This window comes from Poecilia mexicana, unplaced genomic scaffold (genome assembly GCF_051168715.1).
Source record: "Poecilia mexicana isolate PSO_F unplaced genomic scaffold, ASM5116871v1 ptg000001l_8944092_9101238_+_RagTag, whole genome shotgun sequence".
In the NCBI taxonomy this organism is placed as follows: domain Eukaryota; kingdom Metazoa; phylum Chordata; class Actinopteri; order Cyprinodontiformes; family Poeciliidae; genus Poecilia; species Poecilia mexicana.
This window is the reverse complement of record NW_028263416.1, coordinates 104,461-125,354: the sequence shown is the minus strand read 5'-3', so window position 1 is coordinate 125,354 and position 20,894 is coordinate 104,461. Positions and strand designations below refer to the sequence as shown.

The following is a 20,894-nucleotide window of genomic DNA, read 5'->3' as shown; positions in this document are numbered from 1 at the left end:
GGGCAAGAATATGGGGATATTTTTCTGCCATAATCCAAGAGCACACATTTTCAGTCTGAAAGCAGGATTTCATGTCTTTCTTCTCAAAACTTGTAACTCTTGTACTCAAAACTTCTCCTCTGAAGTTTTGAGCCTTTTTAATCTTTAAAGCAGTCTGCAGCCAAGTTTCTATGGAGGTTAAACAAAAGTAGTAGGGCTTATTTATTAAAATGTACCTTATGACACAAAACTGTTGAGGTGTTTTCCCATTTTTAAAAGCACAACTTTTGTTTACAGTGGCTCCAACATCCAGACGGCATCTTCAGAAGCACACAGCAGTACCTTTGAGGAAAATGAAAGTCCCAATGATGAAACAGAAACCTCTGAAGAAGAAGCAAGGTAATGGATGAGAAAACTTGTTAACTACAGAAAGCAAGTTCAAGAATGAAGGAAAGCAATTTATCACTGAATCTTCCCCAGCATAGATAAGAAAATGAAAATCTACAAAACAGTGTTTCATTAACTGTAGCAATTGACTGACTGATCATTAAATATGTATTAAGTGCACTTGTTACAATATTATATGGCGTCTGATTATTTAGAGACTTCATGATGAAGTCTGTAAATAATCAATGTGTAATCTGCTACTAACACAACTGACTGATCATTAATAAATGAGTCTGGCTGCCCTCAGTGTAACAATATCTCTGAAATCTTCAGAACCGTAATACAGAGCAGTTAAAAACATACTGTATAGAAAACCCATAACAAAATACCAAAATATCACCAGTTAATGTGGAATATGTATTTCATTGATATAGCATACAAACCACAGCCACATCATAATCATGATGAAGACATGGACTAAGTATATGATCTTGATCATCGGTACCAAGTATATCTGTATAGCTGTTATTTAGATATACATTTTTGAACCCTTTATGGCCCCTCTTACCAAGACTTTATAAAATCTGTGAATTTTATACATATGTTGTCTCATCCTCTTTTTGGATCTAAATGCTTTTGATATAATGATGAAATCTGTGGTGATGTACACAGTTAACAGTTTGATTTGTTAAAATTCAGTGCTTGGTAAGACAAGAAGAAAATAACGCAAACATTAGGATGATTTGTCAGATTTGCAGTTGAGATGACAGGTGAAACTTACTAGTCCAAGCAAAATTTACAAGTGATGAATGAATTTGCATTACAAGTAGCAATCTTAACTTCTAGGATGGATTGGTTAACTGAACGAAACACCCGTTTTAAATTGGGCTTCCAACCTCAAAAAACTTAAAGGGTAAATAACTGATAACAGAAATGGCTTTAACTTACACCATTAGTAGCTGATCTTTCATCTTTTCTGTTACCTTTTCTGTTATAATCAATGTAATAATTAATACATCAAGCCAAAATCTCACAAATTTATTTTAAAGTTTTTTTCATACATTATATGTGGTAAATAATTCTTCCTATGGTTTTTAGTAAACACTTGCTGTCTAAATGTATTTTTTTTCCAGCCCAGTGAATATTCAGAGATCTGTAACATCTCCAGTGGACCCTCTCTACACTTTGAAAGGTTTATTTTACTATGTAATTTCTAATACTGTGCTACATGAAGGTTTTAGATGATATGGCATTCTAGCATGAATTGCAAAGATGTTCTCATTTCATAAAGGTCAAGTGAGGGAAACAAGTGTAGGCTGGTAAATGCTTAGGCTCACAGGGCTCAATAAGCAGGGTTGTAAATGTGTAGTATTTTATTTTCAGTGAAGACAGAATAAATGGCAATATCCTTTCTCTTTCTTTTGTCCAAAACCCAGCAGAACACTGAGACACACTAAACTTTGGGAGCCAAAGACAAAATGTAGCAAATATGCAGAATAGGCATATTATTATATTTAGCAAAAATGTTCAAATGAAATGAGCCGCTTCTTTAATTTATAATTAAAGAAGTGGCTTGTGGTGCAGAAGCAAAATACATAGAGTTTAGACAGATAATCTGTGGAAAGATCAATGTCCTCCACCTTCTCCCAATGCTGAGAAATGTGCCACTCCTGGTCAAAAACAACTAATCAGAGCACGGAGGAGTGTCTTAGCGCTGTCGGTCACACTCAGTGTGCTAATGGCAGAGAAACAACTCACTCTTTCAGGTAGGCTGGCGGGCTCTGTTGTGGTGAACCAACTGTAGCATAGCAGAGAGAAAGTGACAGAGAGTGAGTAGTGTGTACACAAAGGTGATTGACAGCATTAAAACCTTCCTCCTGACCCTGATTGGTTGTTTCTTACAGAGCAGTGTATTTGTGCAGATGACAGCAGGACCACAGGAGAAGGATGAGAAGCTGTATCTGTGTCTTATATTATCCGTCTCATGTTATACTGTCATGACATAGTGATTCATAATAAACTTACTTACTGCAGCTCAAATGTTTACGATAAACATCAGTATCTGCTACTGTGATAAAAATGTGCAAACTTGAGAGATTTCCTATATATTGAAAACACATAGACGCATTCGGAGTACTATGTCACTGTATTCTTTAAGTTTATTCCCTCTTGTGTGTTTTCTCTTTTAGGAAACAGTGCCAATAACAGAATATTGGAGCACAGCAGAGAAATGATATCGGCTGAACAGGAAAGTGATCTGGAAGCTGGGGAGTTTGATTCTGAACTCATTGTGAAACCTAAAAACAAGAAAAATCCTGTTAAAATTGTTCAATCCATCACAGATTTATTTACTACGGCAGAGAAGGATGTACGTGTTGTGTTAACAGAAGGAGTGGCAGGAATTGGTAAAACATATGCTAAAATGTTTATGGTTGACTGGGTAAAACAAAAGTCCAGCTCAATGATTGACTTTATTGTCTCAATTAATTTTGGTGAGCTAAATGCAAGAAAAGATGAAGTTCAAAGCATGAAATATTTGCTGAAAAAAATCCTCAACTGTGAAGAACATACAGATGTTTTTCCTTTTGATACATCCAAAACAGTCTTTATCCTAGATGGTTTAGAAAACTGTCAGTTTCCTCTTGAGTTTAAAAAGAACAGAACACTGACTGAAATGAACGTAGCAGCATCGATGGATGAACTCCTAACAAACCTCATCAAAGGAGACCTGCTTCCCAAAGCTCTCCTGTGGATCATCTCTCAGCCCTCAGGAGTTGACAAGATTCCCAGTGAATATATTCAGCAAAAGACAGAATGTCGAGGTAAGAGAGTAATGTTAAAACCAATATAGCACCTCATCTACTTTTTGTTGGAAACTGTTTCTACATCATCCTGTCATAGTGAATGTCAAGTTTTTTGACCTCTACAAATCACCTTAGCTTCTGCCCAAACTTGAAAAGGGCTTGGTCCCATCAAAGAAACCCAGGACCAACTCTTCTCAGTGTCATCTTTTTATTTTAAGTGTCATCAGTGTCATCTTTTCTCTTTTTTCTTTTGAATCACTGTACTTTCCAATACATGACACCCAAGCAGGTTGAAAACCTACAAACAAACAAATTACAAATTACTTTTAAGTCATCAAAAAATAAACAAAATAAACTACTTTCATAAATCCATTTTTGTAAAGCCAGCTAGGTCCTCCGAATGCAGGTTTAAAGTTCAGTTCCTACCAGTGGTGTTTCTGCAGGAGCTTGAAGATGAGGTCTTTGTTTGTGGAGATTGTTTCAAACACAGGTGTGCTGAGTTGCCTTATAGGCTCCTGAAGGCCTGAGTGAGAAAGATGGGTGTGCTTGATTTTCTGTGAGGCACGTGCAAGCTGGGTGGAGATGGTATTGCACTCACACAAATACACCTTTTGCTGTCTTAACTTAAGTTTATAGTCCCTCTTGTGTGTTTTCTCTTTTAGGAAACAGTGCCAATAACAGAATATTGGAGCACAGCAGAGAAATGATATCGGCTGAACAGGAAAGTGATCTGGAAGCTGGGGAGTTTGATTCTGAACTCATTGTGAAACCTAAAAACAAGAAAAATCCTGTTAAAATTGTTCAATCCATCACAGATTTATTTACTACGGCAGAGAAGGATGTACGTGTTGTGTTAACAGAAGGAGTGGCAGGAATTGGTAAAACATATGCTAAAATGTTTATGGTTGACTGGGTAAAACAAAAGTCCAGCTCAATGATTGACTTTATTGTCTCAATTCATTTTGGTGAGCTAAATGCAAGAAAAGATGAAGTTCAAAGCATGAAATATTTGCTGAAAAAAATCCTCAACTGTGAAGAACATACAGATGTTTTTCCTTTTGATACGTCCAAAACAGTCTTTATCCTAGATGGTTTAGAAAACTGTCAGTTTCCTCTTGAGTTTAAAAAGAACAGAACACTGACCGAAATGAACGTAGCAGCATCGATGGATGAACTCCTAACAAACCTCATCAAAGGAGACCTGCTTCCCAAAGCTCTCCTGTGGATCATTTCTCAGCCCTCAGGAGTTGACAAGATTCCCAGTGAATATATTCAGCAAAAGACAGAATGTCAAGGTAAGAGAGTAATGTTAAAACCAATATAGCACCTCATCTACTTTTTGTTGGAAACTGTTTCTACATCATCCTGTCATAGTGAATGATTAGGTCTTTCACAGTGTCTGTAGAACTATCAGTTTCACATTTTCTGATTTAAACCAGAATCACCTAATATGACTACCAACAACAAGCTGATTGCTTGACTGATTTGAGATTCATTAAAATTATATTCACTAAGAAACAGAATGTCGAGGTATTTCATCTCTTTAATTGTACTTTAGAAAAAGACTCAATTGATAAGCACACCAATAATTCTGCTTGATTTTGTTTTGTAGCTTACCAGGATCAGTTTGTGAATATATATATGCATTGGTGAATCTCTGAATGTAGTGTAAAGTGCTGCTATTTACCACTTTGCCACATGAGATTTGTATTTTATAGTTACATTTATGACTTCATTTATGCGCAAAATATTTGTTTAGAATACTTCAAAATCAAGAAGTGATTTTTTTTGTGGTTACATTATGTATTCAAATACCAATTATTATAATAAGACATAAAAATATATGCTACTTTTTCTAATCCATCACCTCTTTTGCTAAGCCTAACAAATACTTTGTTTGTCTATATGATCTAGAGATCAATGCCAAACCCAGGTTTACGGAGGCTTGCAGAAAGATCTTGACTTCAAACCTCAGAGAGCTGAACAAAATGGAAACTGATACAGAACTCTACACTATACACCAAAACAAGAAACATGGAGATAAACTGGTTAAAGACTACAATGAAATATTTACTGACTCAAAGAAAAAGACTGTGCGAACAGTTCTGACTGTTGGAGAAGCTGGTATCGGCAAAACATTTCAAACAAAGTTATTCATGTCAGACTGGGCTAAAGGAAACTCCAACAAAAACATTGACATCATAATCCCACTTCAGTTTAGTGAGCTGAATGCAAGGAAAGAAGAGTCACAAACTTTGGAAAACCTAATTGATACTTTCTTCAGTGATAGCAAGAGACCAAGAGTTTCTATTTATGACGAGTGCCAAGTAGCTTTTGTTCTTGATGGCTTGGACAAATGCAACTTCACTCTAGACTTTGACAAAGACATTGAGCTCACAGATATAAAGACGGCAGCATCGATGGACGTGATCCTAACAAACCTCATCAAAGGAAAGCTGTTTCCCAATGCTCTCCTGTGGATCATCTCTCAGCCCTCAGGAGTTGACAAGATTCCCAGTGAATATATTGAACAAGTTACAGAATGTCGAGGTAAGAGGGCAATGTTAAAACAAATACCTATATATTTAATCGATCATGATCTCCTGTTTCTGTAGATCTAATGATTTACTATGACCTAATCATAGTAAATCATTAGATCTTTCACGGTATCTGCAAACCTCTCATTTACACATTTTCTGATTTAAACATTTAATATGATTGCTAACAACTAAGTGATTGCTTGACTTGTTTGAGATTCATTCAAATTATATTTTCCAAGAGACAGAATGTCAAGGTATTTCATCTCTTTACTTCACTGTGGTAAAAGTCTTAATTGGTAGCACACCAATGATGTTCTGCTTGGTTTTGCCTTGTAGCTTATCACCATCAGTGTGTGAATACATATACATCCTTGAATACACATACACACACACACACACACACACACACACATATATATATATATATATATATATATATATATATATATATATATATGTGTGTGTGTGTGTGTGTGTGTGTGTGTGTGTGTGTGTGTGTTGCATGTGTATGCAAGGGTGTAAACTGTAGGCTTCTGCACTTTACAGAAACCTACAAAAAAGAACAACAGAGCAATTAAACAGAGATAGTACTTGTATTTTAGAGTACAGAAAAATGGCAAAGATAAAGTACAAATTCCAAATTTTATGAAGTACAAATTTGAGATTTGTACTTTATAGTTATATTTATGACTTGATTTATTATTTCATATTTTATGGGAAAATATGTGTTGAGAATATTTTAAAATCAAAACGTAGAATATTTTGTGTGGCTACTTAGTCAAATCCCACTTATTACATTAAAACATAAGAATATATGCTACTTTTTCTATTCCATCACCTCTTTTGCTAAGCCTAACAAATACTTTGTCTATATGATCTAGAGATCAATGCCAAACCCAGGTTTACAGAGGCCTGCAGAAAGATCTTGACTTCAAACCTCAGAGAGCTGAACAAAATGGAAACTGATACAGAACTCTACACTATACACCAAAACAAGGAACATGGAGATAAACTGGTTAAAGACTACAATTACATATTTACTGACTCAAAGAAAAAGACTGTGCGAACAGTTCTGACTGTTGGAGAAGCTGGTATCGGCAAAACATTTCAAACAAAGTTATTCATGTCAGACTGGGCTCTAGGAAACTCCAACAAAAACATTGACATCATAATCCCACTTCAGTTTAGTGAGCTGAATGCAAGGAAAGAAGAGTCACAAACTTTGGAAAACCTAATTGATACTTTCTTCAGTGATACCAAGAGACCAAGAGTTTCTATTTATGACGAGTGCCAAGTAGCTTTTGTTCTTGATGGCTTGGACAAATGCAACTTCACTCTAGACTTTGACAAAGACATTGAGCTCACAGATATAAAGACGGCAGCATCGATGGACGTGATCCTAACAAACCTCATCAAAGGAAAGCTGCTTCCCAATGCTCTCCTGTGGATCATCTCTCAGCCCTCAGGAGTTGACAAGATTCCTGGTGGATATATTCAGCAAAAGACAGAATGTCGAGGTAAGAGAGTAATGTTAAAACAAATGAAGCACCTCATCTACTTTTTGTTGGAAAATGTTTCTACATCATCCTGTCATAGTGAATGATTAGGTCTTTCACAGTGTCTGTAGAACTATCAGTTTCACATTTTCTGATTTAAACCAGAATCACCTAATATGACAACCAACAACAAGCTGATTGCTTGACTGACTTGAGATTCATTAAAATTATATTTACTAAGAAACAGTATGTCGAGGTATTTCATCTCTTTAGTTGTACTTTAGAAAAAGACTCAATTGATAAGCACACCAATAATTCTGCTTGATTTTGTTTTGTAGCTTACCAGGATCAGTTTGTGAATATATATATGCATTGGTGAATCTCTGAATGTAGTGTAAAGTGCTGCTATTTACCACTTTGCCACATGAGATTTGTATTTTATAGTTACATTTATGACTTCATTTATGCGCAAAATATTTGTTAAGTATACTTCAAAATCAAGAAGTGAATTTTTTTTTGTGGCTACATTATGTATTCAAATACCAATTATTATAATAAGACATAAAAATATATGCTACTTTTTCTAATCCATCACTCTTTTTGCTAAGCCTAACAAATACTTTGTCTATATGATCTAGAGATCAATGCCAAACCCAGGTTTACAGAGGCCTGCAGAAAGATCTTGACTTCAAACCTCAGAGAGCTGAACAAAATGGAAACTGATACAGAACTCTACACTATACACCAAAACAAGAAACATGGAGATAAACTGGTAAACGGCTACAATTACATATTTACTGACTCAAAGAAAAAGACTGTGCGAACAGTTCTGACTGTTGGAGAAGCTGGTATCGGCAAAACATTTCAAACAAAGTTATTCATGTCAGACTGGGCTAAAGGAAACTCCAACAAAAACATTGACATCATAATCCCACTTCAGTTTAGTGAGCTGAATGCAAGGAAAGAAGAGTCACAAACTTTGGAAAACCTAATTGATACTTTCTTCAGTGATACCAAGAGACCAAGAGTTTCTATTTATGACAAGTGCCAAGTAGCTTTTGTTCTTGATGGCTTGGACAAATGCAACTTCACTCTAGACTTTGACAAAGACATTGAGCTCACAGATATAAAGACGGCAGCATCGATGGACGTGATCCTAACAAACCTCATCAAAGGAAAGCTGCTTCCCAAAGCTCTCCTGTGGATCATCTCTCAGCCCTCAGGAGTTGACAAGATTCCTGATGGATATATTGAACAAGTTACAGAATGTCGAGGTAAGAGAGTAATGTTAAAACAAATATAGCACCTCATCTACTTTTTGTTGGAAATTATTTATACTGCATCCTGTCATAGTAAATGATTAGGTCTTTCACAGTATTACTTTATTTACACTTTGGTAAAAGACTCAATTGATAAGCACACCAATGATGATTCTGCTCAGTTTTGCATTATATGAATGCAAGGATGTTGTAAAGAGTTACTATTTAGAAATTGATAAGTAGTCAAAAAAGTAAGTTAGCAGAGATTAAATTTCATAAAAAGGTAAAATATTTGTCATGAAATTCATGACTTCATTTTTAATTCATAATTTATCAGGAAAATATTGGCTTAGAATATTGTAAAATCAAGAAGTAGAATGTTTTTGTGGCCAATTTATTTTGTGAACTCACACTTATTACTGTAAAACATAAAAATATATGTTACTTTTTCTATCATCTCTCAGGCCTCAGGACTTCACAAGATTGATCCTTTTAAAAAAAAAGTCATAGAGTGCAGATGTAAAACATATTTAAGAAAAAAAAAATCACATCATAAGGATTTTCCTCAGTAAATGCTGTAAAATCCTGGTAACAACAGCTGCCAGTATTTTACCTTAAATTAGAGACATATTTTATTATAGTGTCCTATTCCATTTCTACACGTGACATTTTTCCAAAACGGAAGACAACATTAACTGCTCAAAACATTTGTTGTAACTAGAAAATATGGTTATTTGATCATCATTTCTTTAGAATGAATCTTCATGTGGGACTTTTGTAGAATTTTTGTATTAAAAGAACATTAAACTGTAGAAATGGTACAAAATAAATGTTCACAATTTTTGACATTTGTAAAATATTTGTATGTTTTGGTACTGGAAAACACATTACTTTAGCAACAAAATAGTCAGTCTATACATGATCATGATTACTGTAATTTTCTTTCTGTTTAGAGACCTTGGCTCGACGACAGAAGCTGGTTTCAAAATTGAAAAATAAATTTAATTGTGAAATTCCAAGAGGCCAAGATGAAGTAAATCATCCAAACCAAATAGAAACTGAGCACATTGTTTTAGAAATCTGTGATGATGCCATTACTGATGATAACAAAAATAAAAGGACTGCAGTAAAATCAAAGATCAGAGATAATGACATCTTCCGTGATAAACAAGAAAAGAAAATTGAGACTGTGTTGACTATTGGAGAAATGAACATCGGAAAATCCTTCCATGTACAAACATTTGTTAGAGAGTGGGCCGAAAATAAAACTAAAGGTAAAGATAAAGTGGAAGTTATTTTTCCATTTGACTTGTCAAAACTCAACTCAAATAAAAAGAAAACCAGTTTTGTGGAACTTCTCAATCAATTCTTCAAGGAAACCAAAGAAGTAGTAATTTCCAACTATGAACAGTTTAAACTTGTGTTTGTCTTGGATGGACTGGATGGATATAAAAATCCCCTAAACTTTAACAATGAGACGGTGACCAATGTCAGAAAACCAGCCACAGTGGATGAGCTACTGACAAGCCTCATTAAAAGAGAACTGCTTCCTACAGCCCAAATCTGGATAACTTCCAGACCCCCAGCTGCAAAGAAGGTCCCTGATCAGTATGTCAACATGAAGACCCAAATTCGAGGTGAGAATATAGTTATTACAAAGACCTTTTATCAAAAGAGAGCAATTTCCTGCAAGTTGTAAGATTGTCAGTTTGATTCAAATTTTCAACAGTTAAGTTAATGATCCAATAACTGATCTTTGAATTGTGTGTTAAACAGCACTCTGTAGCTTTAATCAGTAGGAAGAAACTAAAATTAAATCCCATTTTTGGTTGACTTATGCATAAAATAACTAGCAATAACAAACAATAAAACAGCCAGTCAAGCACTAAAATCAAGCCTGTACCTACCAACCCCAGTGATACACACCAGAATGTCAAAAGTATTTTCTGCATTTTATGTTGTGATAATTAAATATATAGAAACAGTGTTTGTAAAGAAAAATGGACAAATATGCCAAACAAATACACTGATACCCACTGAACAAAAAAAAAAAATGTTCGTTGTAAAAATAATTTTGAATAGAAAACTATGGCACTATTTTATGTATATTGCAATTTCACCAGTACCACAGATGTGGTCAAGTTGAACAGGGTTTATTTGAAAAAGTATGAGTTGCTGCTTTGATTTCGGCAGCTCATGCCTTTAACAATCCAATGCACACATTGTTAGCTTCACTCTTCCAGTCCTAGTCCTGCTACCACACTGGACTCCCATCCACATTACAAGTACCATCATCTGCATCTCAAGGAACCTTGAATCAAATTATATCAAAAAGTACTTGCAACTGAAAGAGGATATTTACAGAGCCAGTCAGGGGACAAGGAGAGAGGGTAAAAAAAACAAACAAACAAAAAAAAAAAAGGTAATCCCAATTTATTTTCCCAAGATCCCAAAAAACTCTCTCGAGATCCTAGAAACTTTTTGAAAAATCGCAAGTCCCTCTTTTGGGTGGAAAGGCGTGTTTATATAGTGTCTGCAATGCTGGCAGCCCTGGTGGAGTCTAAATGTAACACAGATGAGAAGGGTATTTTATATATTAGATGAATGGGCCAATAGGTTCGACTATCGGAGCATAGTGGGGTGTTTAAATGACACACAAAGGCAGTTAAATGAATTTTAAAAAAAAACAACTGGCTTTAGTGACATAAACCATGAAATTAACAAACAGTTATACAAGACACACAATTATGAAAATAAAATTACACACAATAAAATACAAAAAAAAATAATACAAATACTTGGCCAAGTGCTAGTTCTCAGTTTTGAATCTTTTGGGTGCACCCTGGTAATCTGAATTCTAAATTGTAATAGGCAACAGATCAATCAGTTCCAGTTCCAATTAGGTTCAACTCCACACCATTCACATGAGGAGAATTTCCTACACAGCAGTTTGTTACAAAGTACCAAATAAAAACCAGTCCAAAAGGTGAGATCAGAAATTCCAGGATTAAACAATAAAAAGAAAAATGTCAGTCAGTGGTCTCACTCATAACTAACTGTGTGTGAAGATGTGAGTGGTACCGGCCTACCACACCGTGGGGTGCAGCAGGACTCCAAATGGGAAAGAAGGAATCCAGGAATCCAGTTCTTTCTAAGTCCAGGTGGGAAGGCTCGCCATCAAAGTCACAGGAGGAATCCAACTCAGGAACAATCCAGTATAAACAAAAAAACCTGACCTGTCAACAGACAGGACCAGCAGAATCATAGGATTTTATTAAGCTGTTCTAGCTTTAATCCTTAAATCATGTTTCTGTATATTTGACATCAATTACTGTAAATTACAAAAGCATTTCTTCAAACAATATTAAACATTACATTTTATCCAAAATCAGTAAAAGTTTACATTTTAATAATCAAATAGTTCAGATAAACAATATTATTCAACAAAAAATGTGATAAACAGAACAAAAACCCAAATGAAAGGCACAGAATATGCTCACCGATCTCAATGCGACACGTTAGGGACAACAATATGGTGGCTCTCAGTCCGGACCCGTGAGGCACTAGATAGTGTAATAAGGCATATTTTTCTTGCTTTAACCTTGATAATATGAGCTTTAATTGTGAACAAAGTAAGAATATAATATAAATTAGGTTTTACCTTCAACTGAACGGAGAACATGAACTTAAACCGTCAGCCTAGTAGCCGTTAGGGCTAAACTAGTAGCCGTTGGCCGTTAGAGCTAACGAGTCAGCTCTAACGGTGTTCAGCAGAAAAAGTTAACTTGTCTTTCCTTTTCCTTTTTCTTTCCACTTCACGCATCCAGCTTAGAAGTCGGATGATCTGGGAAAGCGTTTGTTTAGTTGGATAACTGTTTTAAAACAGAGACTCTCACGCTGCCCAGCTTAATCGTTTTCGGATCTCTCTCGCTTACACACTCGATGCTGCGGAAGGGCGGGTCTTGCAGCGGCAGTCTGAATTCTGATTGGTCCAAACTCACTGGAAACTAAACTTCCTATTGGCTAGGTAGACCACCTAGCTTTCCTAACCTCAGTGTCTTAAAGAGGCATCCACATTTTATGTGGGTTACATAAACAAAGGACATGGAGGACAATTTATGTTTTCTGTGGTCTACAGATGTCCCAGATAAGAAAATTATGCACATGCAAAGAGACATGAAGCTGAAGTGCATTTCTGATTGCAGCTTCCAATTCGGAAAATGGGTAATGGGTGATTCCAAATAATTTTTCAGCACCTTCAACATCTTTCATCTTCTCTAGCTAAAAAAACTATAACACCAAGACTCTTCAAACCTGAACAAGATTATTCTGCTCTAATAGTAGAATATCTAAAGCCAATTTTAAGACTTTTAAAACTTTTAGTTCATTTGTGAAACTTCAATAAAGCTCAGCAGTTTTCCCCATGATTCATTTGGACATTTGGAGATACATGGCTATGACATAACACTCCTGTATTAAAAAGGAAGAGAAGCCTCAAAAAGTCATCACTACAAAAGCTGGTTGTCCACAGATTGCTATTTCCAAACATATTCAGGAAAATGCTTAAAAATAAACATTAGCATAAGATTAAATGTACATACTGCAGCTACTGCAGCACGTTTTTATGCTGCCATAGAACCAACATTGGAATTTACACATGAAATCAACCATAACCACCTTCAATTATTGATCTTTGATTTGATCATCATGCAGTGCCATAATGACAAAAAAAATGGGATGCTTACAACCAGTAACCTTCGTACAGACTATCATGTGGCAATACCCGTTGATCAGTTTAATTCTCTGTTCAGCTTCATCTTAATAAGTCTGGTGTGATCCTATGAACGACCATTATTTCAGTCAAAGTTCTCAACCTGAACCTCATCCAACATATTATGTGTCTTTCAACTATTACCTCAAAATCTGAGACACTAATTTTTAAATGAAATACAAAATTTACAGGACTTTGGAACATTGACTTCTTTTTCTCTTTTGCTAAGACAAGACTCCTGACAAAAGAGAAGCTGTAGTCCATGCCTCGTTAATCTCCCTGAAACTCTTAAGTTGGGTTAGCTTTTCAATCAGTTATCCTTGTAGCATCTGCATATTTTACTATTTCACTTTTCCTTCCACTCAATTTTTTTCAGTTGTATGCTTGCATATATATATAGACTACACACTTTATGAAATATTTTTGGTCCGATGTAATCTTTAAATTTTCTGCTAAACCAAAGCTGTAATCATTCAAATGTGCCATCCTGTGGAGAATTAATCCGAGTTCCAATTTTATATACAAGTGTTGAACAAGCATGTCTGAATATATTTTCATAATTTCTACAACAAAACAATAATTCATGTTCAAAATTATTATTTCTTTATTTGCAGAGAAACCTGATTTTGCGAGCCAACGGAAACTAAAAGCCCAACTGAAGGAATATTTTACCTACGTATCTGAAGGGATCGATCAGGAGAAGACCTCTGCTCTACTTAAAGATATCTACACAGACCTTTACATTATAGAGGGGGACAGAGGAGAGGTGAATGCTCAGCATGAGTTAAGACAGGTTCAAGATGCAAAGTTTAAACAAGAGAAAGAAGAAACAACTACCAAGTATTGTGACATCTTCAAACCATCACAGCTTAACACCGACATTAAAACTGTGTTAACTATTGGAGTGGCTGGCATCGGGAAAACATTCGCATCGATGAAGTACATCCTGGACTGGGCAGAGGGCACGGCCTCAAAAAACATTTTCTTTACTTTTCCACTTCCTTTCCGAGAGCTGAATCTTAGAAAAGAGGAAGAACACAGTTTTGAGGGTCTGATTCATCAGCTCTATCCAGCCATGAAGACCTCCGAAATAACCGACTATGACAAGTACGAGATTCTGATTGTCTTGGACGGTCTCGATGAATGTCGCCTAGATCTGGAATTCAAACCAGAAAAAATATGGAATGATGTCAAAAAGCAAGGTTCTGTGAGTGTTTTGCTGTCAAATCTCATCCAGGGAAATCTTCTCCCTAACGCTCAAATATGGATCACCTCTCGACCTGCAGCATCCAACAACATCCCTGCTGAAAAAATTGACAGAACAACAGAAGTGAGAGGATTCAATGATGAACAAAAAGAAGAGTATTTCCGGAAGAAGTTCAGTGACACGGAGCTGGCTGAAAACATCCTGAGACATGTGAAGCAGTCAAGAAGTCTCTTCATCATGTGTCACATTCCTGTTTTCTGCTGGATCACCTCAAAGGTTCTGGAGGACATTGTTCACCGGAATCAAGACGACGGGCTTCCCAAGACGCTGACTGACATCTACACACACTTTGTTTTGCTCCAATGCAGACAAGCTAATGTGAAGTACAGTAAACATGGCAAAAGTAAATCTAGAGAGTCCCATTCCTGTTGGAACACCAGAAATAAGAAAACAGTCCTGTTATTCGGGAAACTGGCTTTTGAGGGTATAGAGAATGGAAATTTACTCTTTAATGAAAAAAACCTGACAGACTTTGATATTGACATCACAGAAGCTGTAGTCTTCTCTGGGTTGTTTACTAAGATCAAGCGACATGTGAGTGACATGTACCCACAGAATTTGTTCTGCTTTGTCCATCTGACTGTCCAGGAGTACCTGGCAGCTCTCTATGTTTTCCACACATTCAGCACCACGGGTATAAATCTGTTCAGCGAATCCACTTCAAGAACCTCATCCATGCCTGCATCAGAGTTCTATAAGAAAGCAGTGGACAAGGCTTTGGAAAGCAAAAATGGGGAGTGGGACCTTTTTCTCCGCTTCCTGCTTGGACTCTCTTTGGAAACTAATCAAGTTCTGCTCCAGGAGCTGCTGAAAAAGACTGAAAACTATGAACAAACCTACAATGAAACAGTTGAATACATCAAACAAAAAATCAGAGAGGACATCAGTGATTCAGAGAAGAATCTCAATCTTTTTCACTGTTTAAATGAACTGAATGACAACTCCCTTGTTCAAGAAATCAAGAAATTCCTCCAGTCAGACACAAGAACCTTTGAAAATTTCACCAGCTCTCAGTGGTCAGCTCTGACTTATGTGCTGTTGACATCAGAAGAAAAACTTGAAGTCTTTGACCTCAAGAAATACATGAAATCTGAGAAAGTTCTTCTGGGAATGCTGCCAGTGGTCAACGTCTCCAGAACTGCTTTGTAAGTATTTTACAGACAATGCTTTCTGAATACTTTAGCATTTATAATTAACTCTTTTTGACAATAAGACTCTTATTCATCTGTTTTTTGTAAAAGTGAATTGAATATTTGGATTTTTTGTTTAATCCACTACAAACAGAATATTTTCATAAGTCAACATTACATAAAATATGGGGCATGGCGATGCCACAGGTGTAGATCGTGCAACCCATGCTCTACCCCTGGGCTATGTAGACCCAGACTCAACATCTCCGTCACAGGTTTCCTGTCAATTTCCTGTCAAATAAAGGCCACAAGATCTAAAAAATCCTAAAAAAAAAAAAAGAAAACAAAACAAAACAAACATGGAATGAAATATGCCTACCATTATTACAATGACGTTCAAATTCTTGTCTTAGTAATTGAAATATGATCTGAATTTGTTTTTATTTGATATGAGAATATGGGGGGGATTTATCATAGGTGTAAATGTCATGTTAATTTGAGAATTTCTTTCATGCTTTTTGGGGGGGGTGTTGTGTTGTGGAAAAAAATTGTTTGATGATTTAAAATATTCAAGTGTGACAAAATAGCAAGACGAAATATTTGGGAATAATTTTTTTACAGCACTGTACATACAACGTATTAACGGTTGGATAGAGCTTAGAAAAATGCAAAAACAATACAAATTTTGTTTGATCTTCCAAGAAGGTTGTGGCAATATTCTGTTCATTAGTGTGTCTAATTATATTTGTCTTTACAGGTTGAGCTGGTGTGAGCTCTCCGAAATGTCTTGCAGCGGTCTGACATCGTCAGTCCTCAGTTCTGCTTCCTCAAATCTCACAGAACTGGACCTGAGTCATAATGATCTGCTGGATTCAGGAGTACAGCAGCTGGCTGGAGGACTCAGGAGTCTAGACTGTAAACTGGAAGTTCTGCAGTAAGTATTATTTTGAATTTAAAGGCAGTTGTTCAGAATCCCATTGAAGTGAGTTGCATTTATTACTTTGCTGATTGTGAAGGATTCCTCCAATATTTTAATAAAATTTTGCAAATAATGGCTTTTGTTTTGGATTGTAATACGTACATTGTAAATAATATTGTCAACGTCCTAAAATGATGACTAAAGTGACTTTTCTGCCAAAATTATTTTTTGGCCTCCATCATATTTTGGCAATAAAGAGGTGTTGATTTTTATTTTATCAATTTTTTGTTTTTTTATTTATTTTGTTTATTTATTTATTTTTGCAAAAATCAATTTTGTGGAAAAAATTTTACTTAGGTCATTATTTTAAGACGGTGACAATAAAATAACCAGTCAATTATTTTTCTTGCAAGTAGAAATGCATCAAAGTTGTCATTTGATAATCCATATCACATTCAAAGGGAACTTTGGGATGTACATAGCTTTTGAAGGCCCAGCTGTCTGTGAAATAATAAGGGTTAAACATTTACATGAAAAATGTGGAAAAAAAAGAAAAAAAAAACTTTTGTGATGTTTGATATTATCATTAAATATCATTTAGTTTCATTTCAAACCTGCTGGTGATTAAATTTTAAATATAATCCAATACCTTTAGTACACTCACGTTCCTAAAGCTGACTTTGGGAAATTAACATTTGATTCAAAAAATTTTCCTGAGATATGTAGTAAGAATAGGGGGGGTGGGGGGAATCTGACTTAAACAAACTTGTATGGCAAAGCATTAATTTCTTCTTCCAGAGTTAGAGCATTGTTTCAGGTTTGAAGGACTTAATGAGTCTAGCAAATGCATTAACATGTCTTGTCTATGTTTGTGCCCAGGTTATCAGGCTGTCAGGTGACAGAGGAAGGCTGTGGCTTCCTTGCTTCAGCTCTTAACTCTAATAAAGACTCCAAGCTAAGAGAGCTTGATTTGAGTTACAATCACTGTGGAGATAATGGAATGAGCGTGCTCAAGGCCATCGCTAATGATCCAACTCAAAAGCTGAAAGCACTGTGGTACGTTAAAATTATTATGTCTGGTTTTCTGTTGGAACTAACATTTTAGTGTAAGATGAAGAACTTAAAGTTATTTTACCTCACTTATCAGACATGAAGTATAGGATAAATATTTAGACTTCAGTCAAGAACTTCACCATAAGTTTTGAAGTAAAATGTATAATAATAACAAATGAATAAACCAGCAATCAACCAGAACCACTATTCACCTGCTTTAGTACTTAGAATAATATGTTCTGTTGGCTTTTTGAGTAAGCCATGTCTTTATACTAAGGAAAATGTGACTTGCTCAGTCATGCTTCACTCAACTGGACCTGGCATCATATCTAGTGAAGAAACTACTTAATTTGTCATGTGTACCACAAAAGGTGAGCCACTCAGTAACAACTACTACTGATAATAAATATAAGGCCCAACTGAAAGACCTTTCTAAAGTCACATCGGTGGAGAAGGGGGTAAAGTTTCAACTGAGCATGGCTCAAATTCATGGCCCAGCTGACAAAAATAGAATTGTTTCTGATAATATCCATCTACTTCACATATCTACTTCCAGCTAGGTCAGTGTTTCTCAACCCTGGTCCTCACCGCCCCCCTGTCCTGCTTGTTTTAGGTATTTCCCTTCTGCCACACACCTGAATTGTATCTCTGGGTGATTAACAGGCTTCTGCAGCACTTGAAGGTCATGCAATCATTTGAATCAGCTGTTCTGGAATAGAGGCACATCTAAAACATGCAGATGGGGGGCGGTGAGGACGAGGGTTGAGAAACACTGAGCTAGGTAGAAGCCTACAATGTGATGCAAAGCTCAAATCATATCAAAATACTTTTCTGAACATGTCGGTCAGTTGACTCCATTTGAACTGTCAGCAGAACACAATCTAATGGATGTGTAGCAAACACATTTACAGCAACTGTTTGAAGCATTCATGTGAATATGGACAAAGAACTTGGAAGAATGTTTCTGTCATCTTGTTGAATCAATGCCATTAAAAGTAAAGGCTGTTCTAAAGATAACATGGTTTCCAACATTTTGCTTGTGAGATGTATCTAATAAAGTGACAGGTAAGTGTAAAAATAGATACAAAAATACAAGTCACTTTCACACAGTTTTTATCCAATATGTCAAACACCAAAAATCCTCTTAAACATAAAAAAGTATGAATTTATTCAACATGTTTTTTTTTTCTTTTAAACAGTTTTGAGTATAATGGACCACATCGGTTAAAGACTGGGATGAAAAAATGTAAGTAAGAACAAAGTCTAAGCCAAACATAAGCCCTAGCAGTTCTCATATATCTTACTGGTATGATAAACTGGCCACAGATTAGGTAGAAGAAAGAAATTCAAGAAGAGTTTCACTTTAAACCCAGCAAACTGACCACTACAGCTGCACCACAATGCTTTTATTATTATTATTATCCATTAATTTTTTACAAACCCTCCTATGCTTTCCAAAAATGATTGACTTATTTTCCCCTTATTCATTGTTTTGTCTACTTTGCTCTTCAATTAAACCAAATTACATTTAATGCTTTTTTTTGTCAGATGCTGTTGATCTAAAACTTGATGGAAAAACAGCAAGCAAACGGCTTCTTCTATCAGAAAACAACAAAGAAGCAAAAACTATACTCAGTATGGGCAACAGGGTTGCACAACCAGAAAATGAGGGCAGATTTAAGAGAACCCAGGTACTTTGTGAGGAGAGTCTAAAATGCATCTGCTACTGGGAAGTGGAATGGACAGGCAAGGTTGGCATTGCAGTGGCGTATAAAACTGTGGGTAGAGAATGGGACAGTTCTGGTGGTCTGGGCTGCAATGACTGGTCCTGGAGTTTGCTATGCTCCAAGACTGAATGCATTGCCTTACATGGGACGGATCGACTCAATGTTAGGATTACACCGTGTCAAAAAATAGGAGTATTGCTTGACTGGAAGGTTGGTACACTGAGTTATTTTAATGTGTCATCTGGAGGGCTGAGTCTGATTCACACCTTCTATGCAAAATTCACAAAGGAGCTCTTTGCAGGTTTCTGGTTTCAGAAAGGCTCTGTAACTTTGTGTGAAATATAATCTTTTTTTTTAAAATAAATGCAAACATTTTAGTTTTAGCTGTTGTTTCAGTAGTTTATGTCAGCGTATTCTGTATTATTTTACATTAAGAGCACATGTTTTCTGTTGCGTTTTTGCTTTTTGCTACTTCACTATTTAAAGAAATAATCTGGGAAATTTGTTAAACTTATTAATGATAAAGAAGGAGATTATTTCAAACACACAACTAACTCCAATATGCAGTGTATATTGAGAAAACATTAAACATCAAGAAAGATGCAATAATATGTTTTTGTACTTAGGAAACCAATGGGTTTAAGTCTAGCATTTAAATCTATGCAAAAAATAAATTGGATTAAACAAAAATGTAACCTGTAACCTTCATTATTTCTGTGAAATAATGAAGCCAAAAATCACAAATAACCTTCAGTGTGAAAGTAAAACTAAAACATGCAGGGTCATGTAAAAAGCTGAAAGTGATAATGAGCATAATAAAAATATGAATTGCAGACCATGCCTGTGTGTCTCCTTTCAAACTGAAGCTATCCTTGAATGACATTTTCTTATCTTGTGAATGTGGTTTGTCTAAATAGCTGCAGTGAAGTGTTTCTACTATAAAACTACATGTGCAGGTCATTGCGCACACAGAAAACCCCTGTAAATTCTAGACTCTAACAGGTAATACCAAATACCAAAATATTAACTAGAGACATGTATCTTTTCAAAAAATATGGATAGACTTTGCCACCCTGAAATGGACAAAAAACAGGATCTGGGCCATGGACTATTTGCCCAGTCTGTCACTCAATTGTTCTGGTTGTGTCCTCATTCTAAAGTATTTTGGCAATATTTTTGTATGTTGACTCAAAAATATTATCAGGCTTTCAGTTATATTTATAAAATGTCTTGATTGGGTTACAACAAAGGGGAAAAATGAATTCAAAAGGTTTCTTTGTCAATTTATTCATTATTAAAGCTAAATTTCACTTACACAAATGTTAATTTTTGAAGACCTGGGCCCTCATGTATAAAGCGTGTGTACTCACAAAAAAATGTGCAGCACCATATTTTGCGCACAAGTCTGCATGTATAAAAATTTACTTTGCGTAAATATACGCACACCTTTTTCCAAACTTTTCCTGTGAACAATATCAAACTGCAAAGCGTCAAAACTCACCTAAATACACTGAAATCTGGCGACATTCAGTGTTATTTAGACCAAGAATCAAACACGATGT

At 35.7% G+C, this 20,894-nt stretch overlaps 3 protein-coding genes and 1 long non-coding RNA gene across 4 annotated transcripts; 3 read left to right on the top strand and 1 right to left on the bottom strand.

The window, feature by feature from the left end:
• Positions 1–347: 347 nt before the first annotated feature.
• On the top strand, positions 348–3,217 carry LOC148152439 (protein NLRC3-like). The gene is made up of 2 exons (XM_088003594.1): positions 348–378; positions 2,556–3,217. The coding sequence occupies exons 1-2, from the start codon at positions 348–350 to the stop codon at positions 3,215–3,217; spliced, it is 693 nt and encodes a 230-aa protein (XP_087859720.1).
• Positions 3,218–3,706: 489 nt separating this feature from the next.
• On the top strand, positions 3,707–4,650 carry LOC148152438 (protein NLRC3-like). The gene is made up of 3 exons (XM_088003593.1): positions 3,707–3,710; positions 3,833–4,465; positions 4,610–4,650. The coding sequence occupies exons 1-3, from the start codon at positions 3,707–3,709 to the stop codon at positions 4,648–4,650; spliced, it is 678 nt and encodes a 225-aa protein (XP_087859719.1).
• Positions 4,651–5,158: 508 nt separating this feature from the next.
• On the top strand, positions 5,159–19,677 carry LOC148152437 (uncharacterized). Its single transcript, XM_088003592.1, has 8 exons — positions 5,159–5,733; positions 7,864–8,480; positions 9,419–10,102; positions 13,851–15,648; positions 16,391–16,567; positions 17,432–17,608; positions 18,805–18,851; positions 19,154–19,677. The coding sequence occupies exons 1-8, from the start codon at positions 5,159–5,161 to the stop codon at positions 19,675–19,677; spliced, it is 4,599 nt and encodes a 1,532-aa protein (XP_087859718.1).
• LOC106922358 (uncharacterized) lies at positions 11,136–12,557 on the bottom strand. Its single transcript, XR_015762259.1, has 3 exons — positions 12,127–12,557; positions 11,966–12,028; positions 11,136–11,701 (listed from the first exon to the last, which is right to left on the bottom strand). It is a non-coding gene; the product is annotated as an uncharacterized LOC106922358 (long non-coding RNA).
• Positions 19,678–20,894: the final 1,217 nt, after the last annotated feature.